This window comes from Nerophis ophidion, linkage group LG16 (genome assembly GCF_033978795.1).
Source record: "Nerophis ophidion isolate RoL-2023_Sa linkage group LG16, RoL_Noph_v1.0, whole genome shotgun sequence".
In the NCBI taxonomy this organism is placed as follows: Eukaryota; Metazoa; Chordata; class Actinopteri; order Syngnathiformes; family Syngnathidae; genus Nerophis; species Nerophis ophidion.
This window is the reverse complement of record NC_084626.1, coordinates 4,761,813-4,787,250: the sequence shown is the minus strand read 5'-3', so window position 1 is coordinate 4,787,250 and position 25,438 is coordinate 4,761,813. Positions and strand designations below refer to the sequence as shown.

The 25,438-nt window shown below is 39.0% G+C and overlaps 1 protein-coding gene across 2 annotated transcripts in view; it reads right to left on the bottom strand.

Annotated features, from left to right (window-relative positions):
- foxp4 (forkhead box P4) overlaps positions 1–25,438 on the bottom strand; it is a 311,486-nt gene that overhangs the window by 33,104 nt on the left and 252,944 nt on the right. For both annotated transcript variants that reach the window (XM_061922608.1, XM_061922609.1), the window contains 2 exons: positions 13,922–14,009; positions 4,024–4,107 (listed from right to left, as the gene is read on the bottom strand). In XM_061922608.1, the coding sequence (XP_061778592.1) occupies positions 4,024–4,107; positions 13,922–14,009 (172 nt within the window). The remainder of the gene's footprint in view (positions 1–4,023; positions 4,108–13,921; positions 14,010–25,438) is intronic.

Below are 25,438 nucleotides of genomic sequence, written 5' to 3'. Positions count from 1 at the left end.
TCGGTGGCGTACTAAATACTTTTTTGCCCCACTGTGTGTGTGTGTATATATATATATATATATATATACACACACAGTATATAACAGCCCGGCCCCCGACCAAATTATTTTTAACCCAATGCGGTCCCCGGGTCAAAAGGTTTGGGGACCCCTGCTTTAAGGATAGGACTAAAAATTGCGTTTCCTTCATAAAAATTGTAATTTTAAAACTTTTTTTTTTTTAAATAAGGCCAATATTGCAGTGTTTTGCCACTTTTTTTTTGTCATGACCAGGTTAAACGTAGCTATTCAACAAATTATACTTGGTCAAAAAAAATAATTGTCCTATGCTTTAGGTCTTTTTTTCCCACTCCCTTGTTTCGTACACACACACACACACACACGCACATATTTATACACGCGGCGCTGCTGCAATTAACCTCGCTTGCAAAAACAAAACCGCATGACAGCATGTTTGCAAGGAACACAAACACCAGCGCTCGGCGGTGGCAAAGGCTTCGCGGAACAACGCCGTCCAATTAGGACTCGCAAAACACACACAAAAACAACAACGCACACACACACAAGCAGGACTAGAGTCTCTGTGGGACAGCAGTTAGGACGACTAGTTTAGGACTAATTAAAACCTCTCAGTGTGTGTGTGTGTGTGATTCTAAACCTACGCAAAATGTGCGAATTGCCTCGGCTCTTCTCCACCGCTCCATTTAAGCAGACTCGAGGGGGCGGGACTGTTTAACAGGTACTTCATTAACGCCAGGGCCCTGCCAGATCACCACGGCAACAGTCGAACCCTGTTAATTGAGGCCAAGCTTTGTTTTTGCCCCGCCCTTGCCCCCTCCTCCTCCAATCCGTGACCCGGAGGCTCGTCTCCAGCGGTGACAGAACACGCCTCTTCCTGATTTCCCATTAGATGTTAATGGCTGCCCCCCCCCCCCCCCCCCCAAACACACACACGCCACTCAGCTGCAGCATTTACATCCGCTCAAATTATGACACTCCTCTTCTAATTGACAATTAATTTCAACATCTTCATATTTTAATAAGACTCTTCACGAATCTGAATAATGAAATATTCATTAGACAGGCTATTAATAACAAGCGCGCATGCACACACACACACACACACACACACACACACACACACACACACACACACACACACACACACACACACACACACACACACACACACACACACACACACACACACGTTACATCAAATTTCCAGCCCTAATTAAGTCCACCTGCGCCAAAACTGCAGCTTTTATTCATTGCTTCGCATCGTTTTGGGGGCAGAAAACGGTTAAAAAAGAGAGGATAAAATTGAGTACAGTAACCCTGTTTGGTCAACAGAGGGCGCAGGTTGCAGGTTTGCATGTGCCATGCTTCACTTTTCTCACATTTGATGTGACAGGCTTATTCCGGAATGCCATCCATCCATCCATTTTCTACCGCTTGTCCTTTTTAGGGGCGCAGGCAGTACTGGAGCCTATTCGGGCGGAAGGCGGGGTACACCCTTGACAAGTCGCCACCTCATCACAGAACCAACACAGATAGACAGACAACCATCACACTCACATTCACACACTAGGGCCAAATTAGGAATACATTCATGTTTTTGTCCTCAAAATTCTACACACAAATACCCCATAATGAACACGTGAAAGTTTTTTTTTTTTTTTTTTTTTTTTAAATTTGCAAATGCAATCCATCCATCCATCCATTTCTACCGCTTGTCCCGTTCAGGGTAGCGGGGGGTGCTGGAGCCTATGTCAGCTGCATTTGGGCGTAAGACAGTTTACACCCTGGACAAGTCGCCACCTCATCGCAGGGCCAACACAGATAGACAGACAACATTCACACTCACATTCACATATCACACTCACATTCACATACTGGGGCCAATTTAGGAATACATTCATTTTTTGTTCTCAAAATTCTACACACAATAACCCATAATGACAAAGTGAAAGTTTTTAAAAAATTTTTTTTTTAATTCTCACATTCATTAAATGTAAAAAAAACAACAATAACAAAAAAATCATATGTACATAAGTATAAGACTTAGTAGATGGAAACCAATGCATCCAACCTGATGGAGCTTGAAGATAGGTGTGCCAACAATTTAGTAATTGAGCAAATGTAGGATACTTCTATACATGTGTTTTTTTATTATAATTTTTTTGGTTGACATTTATCTGTCGAACGTGAATGCATTTTTCAACATGATAAATATATTAATTTCTCTTTACAACATGCGCGAAAAGGAGTAGGAAGAAGCGCAGCTTATTTAATATTACCCAGCAGTTTCTCACACATACCTTTCCTATTAGTAACACAAACATATAAATGATTTCTTCTTCATATAAACACTTAATTCAGTTACAATTCACATAAAGAAATGAATCAAATCTTATTTTCAATAATTATCGTTGTACTTTGTAAACACTTAGTGTTTAAACCAGTGGTTCTTAACCTTGTTGGGGGTACCGAACCCCATTAGTTTCATATGCGCATTCACTGAACCCTTCATTAGTTAAAAATAAATTGTTATTTTTTTTTTTCAAATTCAAGACAAAGTTATATGTTTTTGGTAACACTTTAGTATAGAGAACATATTCTAAGTAACAAAGACTTACTTTTGTCATGATCTGTGGTTTGGATCATGTTTTTTTAGTTTTTGAACTCTTAAAGTTCCTGTTTGCGCTCCCTTGTTTTCTTTGGTTACCATGCCGACTTATGATTTTCACCTGCCTCTCGTGTTTGGACCGCGCACCCGTTTCTAATCAAGACCCCTATTTAAGCCTGTCTTTGCCAGTCAGTCAGCCTGGCGTCAATGCTTGTTTTCATGCGATACCACAGTTCATGTTGCTCGATTCATGCCGTGTCCACCTAGGTTTTGTTTATTTCTTGCCACAGTTTTGTGTTTGTTCGAAGACATAGTTTATGTTTATTTGTTTCATGCCACAGTTTTGTGTTTGTTCCCCGCCATAGTTTATGTTTGTTTACCTCATGCCCTGCCAAGATTTCTTGAGTTAATAAATATGTTCCTACCTGCAAGCCTAGTCCGGAATAGTCCGTTTGCTCCCTGGGAGAACAAACCTCGCAGTAAGCTGCGACCCCTCCATCATGACAGAATGATCATACGTCGACATGGTAACCAAGGGAGCGCAAACAGGAACTAAAAGAGTCCAAAAACTAACACAAAATAACAAAAACATAATCCAGACCACAGTTCATGACCAATTTAGAGTTATTTGGACACCAGGGAAACATATTCTAAGTAATAAAGACTTAATTTAGAGTTATTTGGTTAGGGTTAGAGTCAGGGTTAGGGTTAGGGTTGTATAAGGCTATGCCGAATAGGCATTAATAAGTACTTAATGACTAGTCAAGAGCCAATATGTTACTATTTTGCATGTTAATAAGCAACTAATTAATGGTGAATATGTTCCCCATACTTAAATATTACCATGTTTTTTTACTGGTGCACCAATTGAACCGTGCATGAACATCACCTTCTTCAAACAACAAAAGCAACACAGTGGATAATTACACACATGCAAATCAGTCAGCTGTTGACGTATCCGTAATACGCCGATCGGGAGAAGTTTGTATTTACACCACTGAGTCGGGTATGTTTTGACCTCCGCCGAACCCCTAAGGCCGACTCACCGAACCCCTAGGGTTTGATCGAACCCAGGTTAAGAACCACTTGTTTAAACGTCTTCACCCGCATCAAGTTAGTACTTTTTTTTTTGCTTAATCCCTTCAATACTTTAATTTCCACATAATAAACATTATTATATGTGCAACATTTTTAAATAAAACCTTGTCACGATGGGGTATTGTGTGTAGAATTTTGAGGGGAAAAAATTGATTTATTCCATTTTGGAATAAGGCTGTAACACAACAACATGTGGGCAAAGTGAAGCTTTGTGAATACTTGTCGGATGCACTGGAAAAATCTAACTTTTGTTACATCTGCAGGTGGAGGGGGAAGAAAAAGGTGGTGGAACTCACAGGTTGGTTGAAAGGCTTCGGCTCCGAGGGGCGCATGTGCAGGTGGGTCATCATGGCCTGGAGTCGCTCGCTCTCTTTGGCCAGCTGAGAGGAACAGGATGCAGGTTAGGGTCATGCAAAGAGACTTTTGTCTCGCACAACAAGCGGCGTGTTGACGCAGCGCATTACAAGTGCAAGTGCAAAGGCACGCCACGGCCCCCGCGGCGCTCACGCTCGCCCGCGGACGCGCTTGTTCCCTTTTTTGACGTTATCGACCGCCTTTCCGCGGGGACTGTTGCAGCCTGTGGATATTCCCGTGTGTGTGCAATGGATGTACGTTGTTAGCTCTATGAACACACACACACACACAAAAGCTGTGTGGAAGAGTGTGAAAATGACAAATGTAAACACTGCCGCTAAGCCTGTGTGTTCCGGCAATGCTGACGTAATGGGGACATCGCATTTACACAGTCACCTTTAGGGGACTTCTGACGGTATGGAGACACAAAAAGATGTCCCCTAAAGGGAAACCTTTTCAAATACTGAAGATGCCTAAGTGATTTTAAGCTTTGGCCCATAAAACATGTCTAATTTAAAAATTGTTATTTATTTTAAATGGTCCTCAGTAGTCACGAACAAATGATTGTGAATTATGCAAAATTATTTAAATTTGGTCCCCATGAACCATACTACCTTTTTTCCCCCAGGTTCCCAGTAAGTATGATCAGCACATTACTTCATCTATCCAGAGATTTAAAAATGTGTATGAACTAACTGGGCAGTGGCCATTTTACCTAATTTTTTATGCCTCCACAACCTGTAGAAAAGGTGGTCCCCACAAGTCACGAACAAAAATTTGGTCCCCATTCCAAATGATAACCTGTGCATGTGTGTGTGTGTGTGTGTGTACATAATGGGGACATCGCTTACACAGTCACCTTTTGGGGACATCTCTCCCGTCCAAAGGCAAAACCTAGTAACTCACTTCTAGCTGATTTTGGGAAAACCAATCCATCTTGATGCTGTCTTTTTCTTAATTTTATTTTTTTAAATGGTCCTCAGTAGTCACAAACAAATGTGTGTGAATTATGCAAAATTATTTCAATTTGGTCCCCATGAACCATATTACCTTTTTTTAGTAACTCATTTCTAGCTGATTTTGGGAAAACCAATCTATCTTGATGCTGTCTTTTTCTTGATTTTTTTTTTTTTAAATGGTCCTCAGTAGTCACGAACAAATGTGTGTGAATTATGCAAAATTATTTCAATTTGGTCCCCATGAACCATATTACCTTTTTTTCCCCCAGGTTCCCAGTAAGTATGATCAGCACATTACTTCATCTATCCAGAGATTTAAAAACGTGTATCAACGAACTGGGCAGTGGCCATTTTACCTCATTTTTTATGCCTCCACAACCTGTAGAAAAGGTGGTCCCCACAAGTCACGAACAAAAATTTGGTCCCCATTCCAAATGATAACCTGTGCATGTGTGTGTGTGTGTGTGTACTTAATGGGGACATCGCTTACACAGTCACCTTTTGGGGACATCTCTCCCGTCCAAAGGCAAAACCTAATAACTCACTTCTAGCTGATTTTGGGAAAACCAATCTATCTTGATGCTGTCTTTTTCTTAATTTTATTTTTTTTAAATGGTCTTCAGTAGTCACAAACAAATGTGTGTGAATTATGCAAAATTATTTAAATTTGGTCCCCATGAACCATATTACCTTTTTTTAGTAACTCACTTCTAGCAGATTTTGGGAAAACCAATCTATCTTGATGCTGTCTTTTTCTTAATTTTTTTTTTTAAATGGTCCTCAGTAGTCACGAACAAATGTGTGTGAATTATGCAAAATTATTTCATTTTGGTCCCCATGAACCATATTACCTTTTTTTCCCCCAGGTTCCCAGTAAGTATGATCAGCACATTACTTCATATATCCAGAGATTTAAAAACGTGTATGAACTAACTGGGCAGTGGCCATTTTACCAAATTTTTTATGCCTCCACAACCTGTAGAAAAGGTGGTCCCCACAAGTCATGAACAAAAACTTGGTCCCCATTTTAAATGATAACTAGTGTGTGTGTGTGTGTGTTCTGGCAATGCGTACTTAATGGGGAACCCGCTTACATAGTCACCTTTTGGGGACATCTGACGGTATGGGGACCAAAAAACAGGTCCCCTAAAGGGAAACCTTTTTAAATGATAATCAGATTCATTCTGAAGACGCTTAAGTGATTTTTAAGCTTCGGCCCATAAAACATGTTTACTGAAAAGTAAACATGTTTAACATCTAATTTGAACTTTTTCTTAATTTTATTTTTTTAAATGGTCCTCAGTAGTCCCGAACAAATGTGTGTGAATTATGCAAAATTATTTCAATTTGGTCCCCATGAACCATATTACCTTTTTTTCCCAGGTTCCCAGTAAGTATGATCAGCACATTACTTCATCAATCCAGAGATTTAAAGACGTGTATGAGCTAACTGGGCAGTGGCCATTTTACCTCATTTTTTTATGCCCCCACAACCTGTAGAAAAGGTGGTCCCCACAGGTCATGAACAAAAACTTGGTCCCCATTTTAAATGATAACTAGTGTGTGTGTATGTGTTCTGGCAATGCGTACTTAATGGGGAAACCGCTTACAGTCACCTTTTGGGGACATCTGACGGTATGGGGACCAAAAAACAGGTCCCCTAAAGGGAAACCTTTTTAAATGATAATCAGATTCATTCTGAAGACGCTTAAGTGATTTTTAAGCTTTGGCCCATAAAACATGTTTACTGAAAAGTAAACATGTTTAACATCTAGTTTGAACTTTTTCTTAATTTTATTTTTTTAAATGGTCCTCAGTAGTCACGAACAAATGTGTGTGAATTATGCAAAATTTTTTAAATTTGGTCCCCATGAACCATATTACCTTTTTCCCCCAGGTTCCCAGTAAGTATGATCAGCACATTACTTCATCAATCCAGAGATTTAAAGACGTGTATGAGCTAACTGGGCAGTGGCCATTTTACCTCATTTTTTTATGTCCCCACAACCTTGTAGAAAAGGTGGTCCCCACAAGTCATGAACAAAAACTTGGTCCCCATTTTAAATAATAACTAGTATGTGTGTGTGTTCTGGCAATGCGCACTTAGTGGGGACATCGCTTACGCAGTCAACTTTTGGGGACATCTCTCCCGTCCAAAGGCAAAACCTAGTAACTCACTTCTAGCTGATTTTGAGAAAACCAATCTATCTTGATGCTGTCTTACAAAGATCTACAAAGTCATCAAACGTATAGATGTTTTCTTGAGCTTACATTTGCTTGCCGATTGAGCCATGGATTGAATCTGCTCTCATGAACGTGTGCCCTTTCTCAAGATATTTTATTACAATCTCGGGTGGGCCCCATTCTGCGTTTGCACATTGGGCAAGAGCCGTGTACAGCGTCCAGTTTTTATTTTGACCTCCACAGTTATCTTGCCCAAGAGTATGCAAGGGGAAGAATCAAGAACAATGTATTTAATGAAGGTGCTTGCAACGTCCTGGGCCAATCTTCCAAATATCCCCTCGTGCCATAATATCACATAATCAGGTTGACCGTCGGCCCCCATTCGTGCAAATGTCTCATTAAAGACAATAAGGCGACTGACAAAGAAGCTCCGATTGGTCCCATGAGTTACTAAGATTTTCTGTTGTATCTACGCGGTTATGTGGTAGTTGCTAGGTCCCGCCATGCGCGTAACAGCTTACTTACGGAACAAATTACAATATCAGACACACTAATGTAAAGCATATCACCTAGGAACTCCAAAATTATTATCAGCTCAGTTTTGACCAAAATTGAGTTACTGGGTTTTGCCTTTGGACGGGAGATCTGACAGTATGAGGACCAAAAAACAGGTCCCATAAAGGGAAACCTTTTTAAATGATAATCAGATCCATTCTGAAGATGCTTAAGTGATTTTTAAGCTTCGGCCCATAAAACATGTTTACTGAAAAGTATATATGTTTAACATCTAATTTGAACTTTTTTTTTTTTTTTAAAGGGTCCTCAGTAGTCACGAACAAATGTCTGTGAATTATGCAAAATTATTTAAATTTGGTCCCCATGAACCATATTAATTATTTTTCCCCGGAGCCCCCAGTAAGAATGATCAGCACATTACTTCATCAATCCATAGATTGAAAGACGTGTATGATTTAACTGGGCAGTGGCCATTTTACCTCGGTTTTTTTATGCCTACACAACCTGTAGAAAGGGTGGTCCCCACAAGTCATGATCAAAAATTCTGTCCCCATTTCAAATTATAACCAGTGCGTGTGTGTGTGTGTGTTAGACTGCTGAGGGACAATATGTCAGTAGGATCTTGACGGGGATGTGACGCCGCCTGCTCCTCTTGTCAATTTGTATCCCCTGGTGGGTGGAGGTCTCAGCAAAAAAAAAAAAAAAATAAATTGTTGTTTACCACCAAAAGTTGCGAGAAACAATTTGTTTGAACTTCATGGTGACCAATGTCTTATTTGTGAATAAGTGCAATGTTTTTTTGTTGTTGGTATTTTTAGCTTGTCAGTGAAAGGTCGTACCTTATAAAGATTATACATGCAGAGTAGAGATGTCTGATAATGGCTGTTTTGCCGATATCCCGATATTGTCCAACTCTTGATTTCCGATTCCGATTTCAACCGACACCGATATATACAGTCATGGACTGTTAGTTTAGAAATGACCAAATTTCATTGGTCAACATTAAATAAACGTTTTATTAGTGTTGTAGGATATTGGTTTGAAAATGACCATATTTCAATGGCCAAATCAACATAACCTGACATTGATTAAATGTTGTTAAAAAAGCATGTTTTTACGTTGTATTTGTGTTGTAGAATATTGGTTGGGGAGTGACCAAATTTCAATGGTCAACATTAAATAAACGTTGTCAAAAAGCACGTTGTTTCAACATTGTATTACCAAATTTCAATGCTCAACGTTAAATAAACGTTCTCAAAAAGCATGTTGTTTCAACGTTGTAGAATGTTACTTTAGAAATTACCAAATTTCAATGGTTAACATTAAGTAAACGTTGTTTGAACGTTGTATTAGTGTTGTAGAATATTGGTTGGGAAATAGTCAAATTAACATCAGAACCCGACATTGATTAAACGTTGTCAAAAAGCATGTTGTTTCAACGTTGTTTTAGTGTTATAGAATATTAGTTTAGAAATGACCACATTTCAATGGTCAACATTAAATAAACATTGTATTAGTGTTGTAGAATATTGGTTGGAAAATGACCAAATTTCAATGGTCAAATCAACATAACCTAACATTGATTAAATGTTGTCAAAAAGCATGTTTATTCAACGTTGTATTTGTGTTGTAGAATATTGGTTGGGAAATGACCAAATTTCAATGGTCAACATTTAATGAACGTTGTCAAAAAGCAGGTTGTTTCAACGTTGTAGAATATTAGTTTAGAAATGACCAAATTTCAATGGTCAACATTAAATAAACGTTGTATTAGTGTTGTAGAATATTGGTTGGAAAACGACCAAATTTCAATGGTCAAATCAACATAACCTGACATTGATTAAATGTTGTCAAAAAGCATGTATTTTCAACGTTGTATTTGTGTTGTGAAATATTGGTTTAGTAAAGGACCAAATTTCAATGGTCAACATTTAATGAACGTTGTCAAAAATCATGTTGTTTCAACGTTATAATAGTGTTGTGGAATATTGGTTGAGAAATAACCAAATTTCATTGGTCAACATTAAATAAACGTTGTCAAAAAGCATGTTGTTTCAATGTTGTAGAATATTAGTTTCCGAATGATCACATTTCAATGGTCAACATTAAGTAAACATTGTTTCAACGTTGTATTAATGTTGTAGAATATTGGTTGGGAAAAAGTCAAATTAACATCAGAACCCGACATTGATTAAACGTTGTCCAAAAGCATGTTGTTTCAATGTTGTATTAGTGTTGTATAATATTAGTTTAGAAATGACCAAATTTCAATGGTCAACATTAAATAAAGGTTGTATTAGTGTTGTAGAATATTGGTTGGAAAATGACCAAATTTCAATGGTCAAATCAACATAACAACCTGACATTGATTAAATGTTGTCAAAAAGCAAGTTTTTTCAACGTTATATTTGTGTTGTGGAATATTGGTTGGGGAGTGATCAAATTTCAATGGTCAACATTAAATAAACCTTGTCAAAAAGCATGTTGTTTCAACGTTATATTAGTGTTGTAGAATATTAGTTGGAAAATAACCAAATTTCAATGGTCAACGTTAAATAAACGTTCTAAAAAAGCATGTTGTTTCAACGTTGTAGAATATTAGTTTAGAAATGACCAAATTGCAATGGTTAACATTAAGTAAACGTTTCAACGTTGTATTAGTGTTGTAGAATATTAGTTGGGAAATAACCAAATTTCAAAGCTCAACGTAAAACGTTCTCAAAAAGCATGTTGTTTCAATGTTGTAGAATATTAGTTTCGGAATGATCACATTTCAATGGTCAACATTAAGTAAACATTGTTTCAACGTTGTATTAATGTTGTACAATATTGGTTGGGAAAAAGTCAAACTAACATCAGAACCCGACATTGATTAAACGTTGTCAAAAAGCATGTTGTTTCAACGTTGTTTTAGTGTTATAGAATATTAGTTTAGAAATGACCACATTTCAATGGTCAACATTAAATAAACATTGTATTAGTGTTGTAGAATATTGGTTGGAAAATGACCAAATTTCAATGGTCAAATCAACATAACAACCTGACATTGATTAAATGTTGTCAAAAAGCAAGTTTTTCAACGTTATATTTGTGTTGTGGAATATTGGTTGGGGAGTGACCAAATTTCAATGGTCAACATTAAATAAACCTTGTCGAAAAGCATGTTGTTTCAACGTTGTATTAGTGTTGTAGAATATTAGTTGGAAAATAACCAAATTTCAATGGTCAACGTTAAATAAACGTTGTCAAAAAGCATGTTGTTTCAACGTTGTAGAATATTAGTTTAGAAATGACCAAATTTCAATGGTTAACATTAAGTAAATGTTGTTTCAACGTTGTATTAGTGTTGTAGAATATTAATTGGGAAATAACCAAATTTCAATGCTCAACGTTAAATAAACGTTCTCAAAAAGCATGTTGTTTCAATGTTGTAGAATATTAGTTGCGGAATGATCACATTTCAATGGTCAACATTAAGTAAACATTGTTTCAACGTTGTATTAGTGTTGTAGAATATTGGTTGGGAAATAGTCAAATTAACATCACAACCCGACATTGATTAAAAGTTGTCCAAAAGCATGTTGTTTCAATGTTGTATTAGTGTTGTAGAATATTATTTTAGAAATGAGCAAATTTCAATGGTCAACATTAAATAAACGTTGTTTTAGTGTTGTAGAATATTGGTTGGAAAATGACCAAATTTTAATGGTCAAATCAACATAACCTGACATTGATTAAATGTTGTTAAAAAAGCATGTTTTTACAACGTTGTATTTGTGTTGTAGAATATTGGTTGGGGAGTGACCAAATTTCAATGGTCAACATTAAATAAACGTTGTCAAAAAGCATGTTGTTTCAACGTTATATTAGTGTTGTAGAATATTGGTTGAGAAATGATCAAATTTCAATGCTCAACGTTAAATAACCGTTCTCAAAAAGCATGTTGTTTCAACGTTGTAGAATATTAGTTTAGAAATGATCAAATTTCAATGGTCAACATTAAGTAAACGTTGTTTCAACGTTGTATTAGTGTTGTAGAATATTGGTTGGGAAATAGTCAAATTAACATCAGAACTCGACATTGATTAAACGTTGTCAAAAAGCATGTTGTTTCAACGTTGTTTTAGTGTTATAGAATATTAGTTTAGAAATGACCAAATTTCAATGGTTAACATTAAGTAAATGTTGTTTCAACGTTGTATTAGTGTTGTAGAATATTAATTGGGAAATAACCAAATTTCAATGCTCAACGTTAAATAATCGTTCTCAAAAAGCATGTTGTTTCAATGTTGTAGAATATTAGTTGCGGAATGATCACATTTCAATGGTCAACATTAAGTAAACATTGTTTCAACGTTGTATTAGTGTTGTAGAATATTGGTTGGGAAATAGTCAAATTAACATCACAACCCGACATTGATTAAAAGTTGTCCAAAAGCATGTTGTTTCAATGTTGTATTAGTGTTGTAGAATATTATTTTAGAAATGAGCAAATTTCAATGGTCAACATTAAATAAACGTTGTTTTAGTGTTGTAGAATATTGGTTGGAAAATGACCAAATTTTAATGGTCAAATCAACATAACCTGACATTGATTAAATGTTGTTAAAAAAGCATGTTTTTACAACGTTGCATTTGTGTTGTAGAATATTGGTTGGGGAGTGACCAAATTTCAATGGTCAACATTAAATAAACGTTGTCAAAAAGCATGTCGTTTCAACGTTATATTAGTGTTGTAGAATATTGGTTGAGAAATGACCAAATTTCAATGGTCAACGTTAAATAAACGTTCTAAAAAAGCATGTTGTTTCAACGTTGTAGAATATTAGTTTAGAAATAACCAAATTTAAATGGTTAACATTAAGTAAATGTTGTTTCAACGTTGTATTAGTGTTGTAGAATATTAGTTGGGAAATAACCAAATTTCAATGCTCAACGTTGAATAAACGTTCTCAAAAAGCATGTTGTTTCAATGTTGTAGAATATTAGTTTAGAAATTATCAAATTTCAATGGTCAACATTAAGTAAACGTTGTTTCAAAGTTGTATTAGTGTTGTAGAATATTAAATTAACATCAGAACCTGATATTGATTAAACGTTGTCAAAAAGCATGTTGTTTCAATGTTGTATTAGTGTTATAGAATGTTAGTTTAGAAATGACCACATTTCAATGTTCAACATTAAATAAACGTTGTATTAGTGTTGTAGAATATTGGTTGGAAAATGACCAAATTTCAATGGTCAAATCAACATAACCTGACATTGATTAAATGTTGTCAAAAAGCATGTATTTTCAACGTTGTATTTGTGTTGTAGAATATTGGTTGGGGAGTGACCAAATTTCAATGGTCAACATTAAATAAACGTTGTCAAAAAGCATGTCGTTTCAACGTTATATTAGTGTTGTAGAATATTGGTTGAGAAATGACCAAATTTCAATGCTCAACGTTAAATAAACGTTCTCAAAAAGCATGTTGTTTCAACGTTGTAGAATATTAGTTTAGAAATGATCAAATGTCAATGGTCAACATTAAGTAAACGTTGTTTCAACGTTGTATTAGTGTTGTAGAATATTGGTTGGGAAATAGTCAAATTAACATCAGAACTCGACATTGATTAAACGTTGTCAAAAAGCATGTTGTTTCAACGTTGTGTTGCGCCAGCACCTAATTGAACAAGTTCTCAACGTTGTTTCAATGTCTTGTGCCTGCTGGGTCTGGATTTATAAATGCTGCACGATCAAGATTACCAGACACCCATATTTCTGCGACAACCTCGTAGAAAGACCGGAGGCCGTCGTGCCGGACGTGCATTTCCACTTCCGGCCGTCCCAATACTTTTGTCCAGATAGTAACACTGCTTGTTTTATCGCGTTCCGACTGGCCATGAACTTTTCTGAAGCCTCCGATGGAGCAGTGGCATGTTCCACTTTGAGGATCTGAGAGGCCCTCTTCTTCTTCCCCCTCCTCTTCGCCGCCTTGCTCGCTCTCTCCGGTGACCAGAGCAGCGTTATAATTGGAGCGGCGGCGGCGGCGGCCCCGCCGACTGCTCCATTTTTGAATTACAAGCTTCGCCGCTCTGCGTAAACACGTCTGCCTCGGACGCTGACCGGCTTGAAAGAAGTCGGGACTTGTGCTCGTGCGTTGTGTACAGGAGGGGAGGGGGGCCAGGGGTGACCCACCTGTATCTCCAGCTGCTGCACCACCTGCATCTGGACTCGACACTGAGCGGTGCTGCGGTCATCCAGGGCGTGCTCGTTGTTCAAGTGCCTGTAAAGGAGAGCGACATGAAGTCACTTCCGAATCACGGACATCCCCTGTCTGTACGTCATTCGTTTTAGAGGGAGAAACTTTGACAAGATTTGAAACCAACACAAAGTTAAAGCTATTTTTATTACGATAAGTGTGACCAGTAGATGGCAGCCGCACATAAGAGATAGGTGTGACACCAAAACCTTTGATGTTTCATTGAGAATATAGAACATTACACACGGCACTCAAAAAATCTGTCAAAATGTATTAATACGACTTTGGTAAGCTACGAAGCATGTCGGAGCATGACAGCTACCATAGTCAGACATACTGTGCTTCAACGAACAGCGACACAAAGTCACTTCAGGATCCTGTACGTCCCGCGTCTGTACGTCATTTGTTTTAGAGGGAGAAACTTTCACCAAAATGACAAGATTTGAAACCAACACAAAGTTAAAGAAATTTGTATTATGATAAGTGTGACCAGCAGATGGCAGCTGCGCATAAGAGATAGGTGTGACACCAAAACCTTTGATGTTTCATTGAGAATTTAGAAAATTACACACGGCCCTCAAAAAAATCTGTCCAAATGTTTTAATACGACTTTGGTAAGCTACGAAGCATGTCGGAGCGTAACGGTTACCATAGCCAGACGTACTGTGCTTCAACATACAGCGACATGAAGTCACTTCCGGATCCTGTACATACCGCGTCTGTACGTTGTACGTCTGTTTTAGAGGGAGAAACTTTCACCAAAATGACAAGATTTGAAACCAACACAAAGTTAAAGAAATTTGGATTATGATAAGTGTGACCAGTAGATGGCAGCTGCGCATAAGAGATAGGTGTGCCACCAAAACTTTTGATGTTTCATTGAGAATATAGAACATTACACACGGCACTCAAAATATCTGTCAAAATGTTTTAATACGACTTTGGTAAGCTACGAAGCATGACGGTTACCATAGTCAGACGTACTTTGCTTCAACATATAGCGACATGAAGTTACTTCCGGATCCTGTACATCCCGCATCTGTACGTCATTCGTTTTAGAGGGAGAAAATTTTAGCAAAATGACAAGATTTGAAACCAACACAAAGTTAAAGAAATTTGTATTATGATAAGTGTGACCAATAGATGGCAGCTGCGCATAAGAGATAGGTGTGCCACCAAAACTTTTGATGTTTCATTGAGAATATAGAACATTACACACGGCACTCAAAATATCTGTCAAAATGTTTTAATACGACTTTGGTAAGCTACGAAGCATGACGGTTACCATAGTCGGACGTACTTTGCTTCAACATATAGCGACATGAAGTTACTTCCGGATCCTGTACATCCCGCATCTGTACGTCATTCGTTTTAGAGGGAGAACATTTTAGCAAAATGACAAGATTTGAAACCAACACAAAGTTAAAGAAATTTGTATTATGATAAGTGTGACCAATAGATGGCAGCTGCGCATAAGAGATAGGTGTGCCACCAAAACTTTTGATGTTTCATTTAGAATATAGAACATTACACACGGCACTCAAAATATCTGTCAAAATGTTTTAATACGACTTTGGTAAGCTACGAAGCATGACGGTTACCATAGTCAGACGTACTTTGCTTCAACATATAGTGACATGAAGTCACTTCCGGATCCTGTACATCCCGCGTCTGTACGTTTGTTTAGGAGGGAGAAACTTTCACCAAAATAACAAGATTTGTTGAAACCAACACAAAGTTAAAGCTATTTTTATTACGATAAGTGTGACCAGTAGATGGCAACCGCGCATAAGAGATAGGTGTGACACCAAAACCTTTGATGTTTCATTGAGAATTTAGAACATTACACACGGCACTCAAAAAAATCTGTCCAAATGTTTTAATACGACTTTGGTAAGCTACGAAGCATGTCGGAGCGTAACGGTTACCATAGCCAGACGTACTGTGCTTCAACATACAGCGGCATGAAGTCACTTCCGGATCCTGTACATCCCGCGTCTGTACGTTGTACGTCTGTTTTAGAGGGAGAAACTTTCACCAAAATGACAAGATTTGAAACCAACACAAAGTCAAAGCAATTTTTATTACGATAAGTTTGACCAGTAGATGGCAACCGCGCATAAGAGATAGGTGTGACACCAAAACCTTTGATGTTTCTTGGAGAATATAGAACATTACACACGGCACTCAAAAAATCTGTCCAAATGTTTTAGTACGACTTTGGTAATCTACAAAGCCGCACCGCTTGATGGATTGTTGGAGCATTACGGCTACCATAGTCAGACGTACCGTGCTTCAACATGCGGTATTATTATGATGTGTGTATAAGAACCCAGAAATGGCACCTATTAGGAGACCATATCTGATGTTTTGTTTAGCAATATTATGCAAAACCAACTTTTCTTACCTGTTGGTACCTGCTGATGTGTATTTGGGATCTGCATAAGTGCTGAAAATTGCAAGAATCTGCCATTGTAGTCAATAAGCTCATCATGTTGTTCATCCTCCACTGTTGCCATTTCTAACACAGAGTAGCGCACAGTTCTAACTTATATCCGTCGCTATGAAAGCACTAAAAACTATCGGCACAACAAAGTTGACGGGGAGGTGAGTCTGTCAAAGTGGAGGCACGTAGACCAGAGGGGACGGTCAGAAAGCGGCTTGATTAACTCATTTCTAATACAAAGTAGCATACAGTTCTAACTTATATCTGTCATTAGACTCGCTATGGAAGTGCTAAAAACTATCGGCTACGAATATAACGGGGAGGTGACGCTGTCAAAATGGAGGCGCGTAGACAAGAAGAGACGGACAGAAAGCGGCTTGATTAATTCATTTCTAAAACAAATAAGCGTACAGTTCTAACATATCCGTCAGTAGATTCACTATGGAAGCACTAAAAACTAGCGTCACAACGAAGTTGCCGGGGAGGTGACGCTGTCGAAGTGGAGGCTCGTAGACAAGAAGAGACGGCCAGAAAGCGGCTTGATTAATTAATTTCTAAAACAAATAAGCGTACAGTTCTAACATATCCGTCAGTAGACTCACTATGGAAGTGCTAAAAACTATCGTCACAACAAAGTTGACGGGGAGGTGACGCTGTCGAAGTGGAGGCACGTAGACAAGAAGAGACGGCCAGAAAGCGGCTTGATTAATTAATTTCTAAAACAAATAAGTGTACAGTTCTAACATATCCGTCAGTAGACTCACTATGGAAGTGCTAAAAACTATCGTCACAACAAAGTTGACGGGGAGGTGACGCTGTCGAAGTGGAGGCACGTAGACAAGAAGAGACGGCCAGAAAGCGGCTTGATTATTTAATTTCTAAAACAAATAAGCGTACAGTTCTAACATATCCGTCAGTAGATTCACTATGGAAGCACTAAAAACTAGCGTCACAACGAAGTTGCCGGGGAGGTGACGCTGTCGAAGTGGAGGCTCGTAGACAAGAAGAGACGGCCAGAAAGCGGCTTGATTAATTAATTTCTAAAACAAATAAGCGTACAGTTCTAACATATCCGTCAGTAGACTCACTATGGAAGTGCTAAAAACTATCGTCACAACAAAGTTGACGGGGAGGTGACGCTGTCGAAGTGGAGGCACGTAGACAAGAAGAGACGGCCAGAAAGCGGCTTGATTAATTAATTTCTAAAACAAATAAGTGTACAGTTCTAACATATCCGTCAGTAGACTCACTATGGAAGTGCTAAAAACTATCGTCACAACAAAGTTGACGGGGAGGTGACGCTGTCGAAGTGGAGGCACGTAGACAAGAAGAGACGGCCAGAAAGCGGCTTGATTATTTAATTTCTAAAACAAATAAGCGTACAGTTCTAACATATCCGTCAGTAGACCCACTATGGAAGCACTTAAAACTATCGGCACAACGAAGTTGACGGGGAGGAGACGCTGTCAAAGTGGAGGCACGTAGACAAGAAGAGACGGCCGTAAAGCGGCTTGATTAATTCATTTCTAAAACAAATTAGTGTACAGTTCTAACATATATCCGTCAGTAGACTCACTATGGAAGCGCTTAAAACTATCGGCACAACAAAGTTGACGGGGAGGAGACGCTGTCGAAGTGGAGGCACGAAGACAAGAAGGGACGGTCAGAAAGCGGCTTGATTAATTCATTTTTAAAACAAATTAGTGTACATTTCTAACTTATATCCGTCAGTAGACTCACTATGTAAGCGCTTAAAACTATCGGCACAACAAAGTTGACGGGGAGGTGACACTGTCGAAGTGGAGGCACGTAGACAAGAAGGGACGGTCAGAAAGTGGCTTGATTAATTAATTTCTAAAACAAATAAGCATACAGTTCTAACATATCCGTCAGTAGACTCACTATGGAAGTGCTAAAAACTATCAGCAACACAAAGTTGATGGGGAGGTGACGCTGACGAAGTGGAGGCACGTAGACAACAAGAGACGGTCAGAAAGCGACTTGATTAATTCATTTTTAAAACAAATTAGTGTACAGTTCTAACATATCCGTCAGTAGACTCACTATGGAAGCGCTAAAAACTATCGGCACAACAAAGTTGACGGGGAGGTGACTCTGTCAAAGTGGAGGCACGTAGACCAGAGGGGACGGTCAGAAAGCGGCTTGATTAACTCATTTCTAATACAAAGTAGCATACAGTTCTAACTTATATCTGTCATTAGACTCGCTATGGAAGCGCTAAAAACTATCGGCACAACAAAGTTGACGGGGAGGTGATGCTGTCAAAGTGGAGGCGCGTAGACAAGAGGTGAGAGTAAAAAAACGCCTTGATTAATTAATTTGTAATACCAAGTAGCGTACGGTTCTAACTTATAGCCGTCAATAGACTCGCTGTGGAACTGCTAAAAACTATCGGCTACGAAGATGACATGGAGGTGACACTGTCGAAGTGGAGGCACGTAGACAAGAAGAGACGGCCGTAAAGCGGCTTGATTAATTCATTTCTAAAACAAATTAGTGTACAGTTCTAACATATATCCGTCAGTAGACTCACTATGGAAGCGCTTAAAACTATCGGCACAACAAAGTTGACGGGGAGGAGACGCTGTCGAAGTGGAGGCACGTAGACAAGAAGGGACGGTCAGAAAGCGGCTTGATTAATTCATTTTTAAAACAAATTAGTGTACATTTCTAACTTATATCCGTCAGTAGACTCACTATGTAAGCGCTTAAAACTATCGGCACAACAAAGTTGACGGGGAGGTGACACTGTCGAAGTGGAGGCACGTAGACAAGAAGGGACGGTCAGAAAGTGGCTTGATTAATTAATTTCTAAAACAAATAAGCATACAGTTCTAACATATCCGTCAGTAGACTCACTATGGAAGTGCTAAAAACTATCAGCAACACAAAGTTGATGGGGAGGTGACGCTGACGAAGTGGAGGCACGTAGACAACAAGAGACGGTCAGAAAGCGACTTGATTAATTCATTTTTAAAACAAATTAGTGTACAGTTCTAACATATCCGTCAGTAGACTCACTATGGAAGCGCTAAAAACTATCGGCACAACAAAGTTGACGGGGAGGTGACTCTGTCAAAGTGGAGGCACGTAGACCAGAGGGGACGGTCAGAAAGCGGCTTGATTAACTCATTTCTAATACAAAGTAGCATACAGTTCTAACTTATATCTGTCATTAGACTCGCTATGGAAGCGCTAAAAACTATCGGCACAACAAAGTTGACGGGGAGGTGATGCTGTCAAAGTGGAGGCGCGTAGACAAGAGGTGAGAGTAAAAAAACGCCTTGATTAATTAATTTGTAATACCAAGTAGCGTACGGTTCTAACTTATAGCCGTCAATAGACTCGCTGTGGAACTGCTAAAAACTATCGGCTACGAAGATGACATGGAGGTGACACTGTCAAAGTGGAGGCACGTAGACAAGAAGAGACGGCCAGAAAGCGGCTTGATTAATTCATTTTTAAAACAAATTAGTGTACATTTCTAACTTATATCCGTCAGTAGACTCACTATGTAAGCGCTTAAAACTATCGGCACAACAAAGTTGACGGGGAGGTGACACTGTCGAAGTGGAGGCACGTAGACAAGAAGGGACGGTCAGAAAGTGGCTTGATTAATTAATTTCTAAAACAAATAAGCATACAGTTCTAACATATCCGTCAGTAGACTCACTATGGAAGTGCTAAAAACTATCAGCAACACAAAGTTGATGGAGAGGTGACGCTGACGAAGTGGAGGCACGTAGACAACAAGAGACGGTCAGAAAGCGACTTGATTAATTCATTTTTAAAACAAATTAGTGTACAGTTCTAACATATCCGTCAGTAGACTCACTATGGAAGCGCTAAAAACTATCCGCACAACAAAGTTGACGGGGAGGTGACTCTGTCAAAGTGGAGGCACGTAGACCAGAGGGGACGGTCAGAAAGCGGCTTGATTAACTCATTTCTAATACAAAGTAGCATACAGTTCTAACTTATATCTGTCATTAGACTCGCTATGGAAGCGCTAAAAACTATCGGCACAACAAAGTTGACGGGGAGGTGATGCTGTCAAAGTGGAGGCGCGTAGACAAGAGGTGAGAGTAAAAAAACGCCTTGATTAATTAATTTGTAATACCAAGTAGCGTACGGTTCTAACTTATAGCCGTCAATAGACTCGCTGTGGAACTGCTAAAAACTATCGGCTACGAATATAACGGGGAGGTGACGCTGTCAAAGTGGAGGCACGTAGACAAGAAGAGACGGCCAGAAAGCGGCTTGATTAATTAATTTCTAAAAAAAATAATCGTACAGTTATAGCATATCCGTCAGTAGACCCACTATGGAAGCGCTTAAAACTATCGGCACAACGAAGTTGACGGGGAGGTGACACTGTCAAAGTGGAGGCACGTAGACAAGAAGAGACGGCCGTAAAGCGGCTTGATTAATTCATTTCTAAAACAAAAAAGTGTACAGTTCTAACATATCCGTCAGTAGACCCACTATGGAAGCGCTTAAAACTATCGGCACAACGAAGTTCACGGGGAGGTGACACTGTCAAAGTGGAGGCTCATAGACAAGAAGAGACGGCCAGAAAGTGGCTTGATTAATTCATTTCTAAAACAAATAAGCGTACAGTTCTAACATATCCGTCAGTAGATTCACTATGGAAGCACTAAAAACTAGCGTCACAACAAAGTTGACGGGGAGGTGACGCTGTCGAAGTGGAGGCTCGTAGACAAGAAGAGACGGCCAGAAAGCGGCTTGATTAATTAATTTCTAAAACAAATAAGCGTACAGTTCTAACATATCCGTCAGTAGACTCACTATGGAAGTGCTAAAAACTATCGGCACAACGAAGTTGACGGGGAGGAGACGCTGTCGAAGTGGAGGCACGTAGACAAGAAGGGACGGTCAGAAAGCGGATTGATTAATTCATTTCTAAAACAAATAAGTGTACAGTTCTAACATATATCCGTCAGTAGACTCACTATGGAAGCGCTTAAAACTATCGGCACAACAAAGTTGACGGGGAGGAGACGCTGTCGAAGTGGAGGCACGTAGACAAGAAGGGACGGTCAGAAAGCGGATTGATTAATTCATTTTTAAAACAAATTAGTGTACATTTTTAACTTATATCCGTCAGTAGACTCACTATGTAAGCGCTTAAAACTATCAGCACAACAAAGTTGATGGGGAGGTGACGCTGACGAAGTGAAGGCACGTAGACAACAAGAGATGGTCAGAAAGCGACTTGATTAATTCATTTTTAAATCAGTAGACTCACTATGGAAGCGCTAAAAACTATCGGCTACGAAGATGACATGGAGGTGACAGTGTCAAAGTGGAGGCACGTAGACAAGAAGAGACGGTCAGAAAGCGGCTCGATTAATTCATTTTTAAAACAAATTAGTGTACAGTTCTAACTTATATCCGTCAGTAGACTCACTATTGAATTGCTAAAAACTATCGGCTACGAAGATGACATGGAGGTGACAGTGTCAAAGTGGAGGCACGTAGACAAGAAGAGACGGTCAGAAAGCGGCTTGATTAATTCATTTCTAAAACAAATAAGCATACAGTTCTAACATATCCGTCAGTAGACTCACTATGGAAGTGCTAAAAACTATCGGCACAACAAAGTTGACGGGGAGGTGACGCTGTCGAAGTGGAGGCACGTAGACAAGAAGAGACGGCCAGAAAGCGGCTTGATTATTTAATTTCTAAAACAAATAAGCGTACAGTTCTAACATATCCGTCAGTAGACCCACTATGGAAGCGCTTAAAACTATCGGCACAACAAAGTTGACGGGGAGGTGACGCTGACGAAGTGGAGGCACGTAGACAACAAGAGACGGCCAGAAAGCGGCTTGATTAATTAATTTCTAAAACAAATAAGCGTACAGTTATAACATATCCGTCAGTAGACCCACTATGGAAGCGCTTAAAACTATCGGCACAACAAAGTTGACGGGGAGGGGACGCTGTCGAAGTGGAGGCACGTAGACAAGAAGAGACAGCCGGAAAGCGGCTTGATTAATTCATTTCTAAAACAAATAAGCGTACAGTTCTAACATATCCGTCAGTAGACTCACTATGGAAGTGCTAAAAACTATCAGCACAACAAAGTTGACGGGGAGGTGACGCTGTCGAAGTGGAGGCACGTAGACAAGAAGAGACGGTCAGAAAGCGGCTTGATTAATTAATTCGTAATACAAAGTAGAGTACAGTACTAACTTATATCTGTCAGTAGACTCGCTACGGAAGTGCTAAAAACTATCGGCTACGAAGATGACATGGAGGTGACACTGTCAAAGTGGAGGCACGTAGACAAGAAGAGACGGTCAGAAAGCGGCTTGATTAATTCATTTCTAAAACAAGCGTACAATTCTAACATATCCGTCAGTAGACTCATTATGGAAGCGCTAAAAACTATCGGCACAACAAAGTTGACGGGGAGGTGACACTGTCAAAGTGGAGGCACGTAGACAAGAAGAGACGGTCAGAAAGCGACTTGAAAAAATTATCCATGCAACATTTTCACCAAAGAACCACCTTTGCATGTTACGTAGACCACAAGTAAGACTTTTAAATGTAGAAAAAAATACATATGTATATATTATGACCCCTCTCATGCGCCTTATTATCCGGTGCGCCTTACGGTCCGAATAAGATGACTTCTGAGAGGCATTTAGTTACAAAGTGTCTCAAAAACGTTTTTATTTTGTCTGGTGAAGGACGCAGCAGCTGTGTTGTGTGTTCGTGTTCGTGTGTGTGTGTGTGTGTGTGTGTATACTTCACTGGTGCTAAGTGAGCCATGTTCCAAGACAACCACCTGGATATGAGCTCATGTGTTATCGCACCAAAAGCTTATCTTAAGACACTCTTCTTGCTCAACTTCACGCCATCTAACGTGTGTGTCCGTGCCAAGGGTGGGTGGGGTGGATGGGCGTCCCAGGGACCACCCCACCCTGTCTCTCTTAACACCCCCCCCCCACCGCCGTCGGCGCGAGGTCGTTCGCAGGTTGCGTGTGTTTTTTTCATGACATCATGCGCGGCGAATGCGCAGGAAGCGGCCCGTCCCGAACTGTTTTTGTTTGCGCACACGCACGTCGTTGCGCAACGGCGCGCGTCCGATTTTTTTCCGGACGGCGGAAAGTTGGGGGCCAATATCAGAGCAGGGTGCTGGAAATGAAAGGAAAACAATGATGTCACGGCACGGCTAATCCCTCAAGTGCACGATAATAATAACAAAAACATGATCTCACTCCTCTCCCTAGAAGCCGATGATTCACTCGCACTGTCTGCGGACGTGAACAGTAGTAGGGTTTCTCCCGACAACGAGGCTCTGTTTACTCCTCGCAGCGCTGGCAGACGCGATTTTAAGCGAATGTTATACCCCAGGACTTAAGGGGGGGGTTGAGCATCCTCCTCTGCTCTTTGCTGCCTCCCTCATGGGGGCGATGACAAAGGCAGGCTGGAGGAAGGAGGAGCGCCACGGACTTACGGGCATTATCCGTCACCACTTTTGTTTTTCATCTCCCACTCTCTCTCTTTCCATCCATCTTGCCCCCGGGGGCCGGTGTGAAACGAGACACCAAACAACAGCTTTCCTCTCCAAACTTTCCCAGCTTTGATCTGCCTGTCCGATGCCATCACAATCACTAAGCAAACTTCCACGATAGTGCTTGTGTGCCACGGCCTATTTCATCACCGCAGCTAATTATACCCCTGCCTCCTTTTTTTTTTTTTCCCCCCCCTCAAAAAGCTAATAGTTCCATAAAAGAGAAAAAATAATGACGCCGAGATTTTGCTTTGTAGGCTTGATGAACAGCAGTGGTTATCTCAGTGTGTGTGAGTGTGACAGAGGAGGAAGTGGCGGCGTGTCAAGGTCGGACTTCGCATCCTCAATTGACTTCAAACCGGCTAAGAAATGCAGCGAGGAAGGCCACTTAAGAACATATAATGCAGTATCAGCAAAACATTGCATAATGGGAACATTTTTTAACTAAAGATTGTTATTATTAATAGTCAAAAGCATACAGGGAGGTCCAAACTTTTACCGAAATGTCAAAAAGTGTGTGAGGGCAATTTGGATTCTTTAAAATTTTGTTTAAAAAAAAACAAAAACAAGATATAGATATTTAAAGACAAAATCTTGTGTCAGTTTTGCGTGATAGGTGATTAAGTATATTAGTATTAATTACCAGTTGGGAAGTCTCAGCTTTTTATCATTAGATTCCAATGTTTTGCTCATTTTTACCTGCAAGAATAGAACAATTATAATAATGATAGTAATAATAAAAATAATAATACAAATGTGTAACTGCTAAACCTAATGTGTCAAAAATTATGCCCGTGCGAAAATAAGGTTTAGTTACACATTTAACAGTTTTTAGAATTGCAGTTGGAATGTTTTCTAATTAATTAATTCATAAGTTGGTATTATTTGTATTTAATGATTTTTATAATAATAACTATATACTAACTAGTATATAATATGTATAATATATATGTATTTTCAAATCTATTTTTCTAAATATATATACTGTACATATATGTATTTTTATATAGTTTTATACATATACTTATATATGTGTATATATATATGTGTGTGTCTGTATATATATATATATATATATATGTGTGTGTGTGTGTGTGTATATATATATGTGTGTGTGTGCATATATATATGTATATGTATGTACATGTATATATATGTATGTACATGTATATATGTGTATATATATGTATATATATGTACATGTATCTATGTGTGTGTATATATATATATATGTATGTGTGTGTGTGCATATATATATGTATATGTATGTACATGTATATATATATGTATGTACATTAATATATGTGTATATATATGTATATATATATGTACATGTATCTATGTGTGTGTATATATATATATATATGTATGTACATGTATATATGTGTATATATATGTATGTATATATGTGTATAATAATGTGTATATATATATACATAT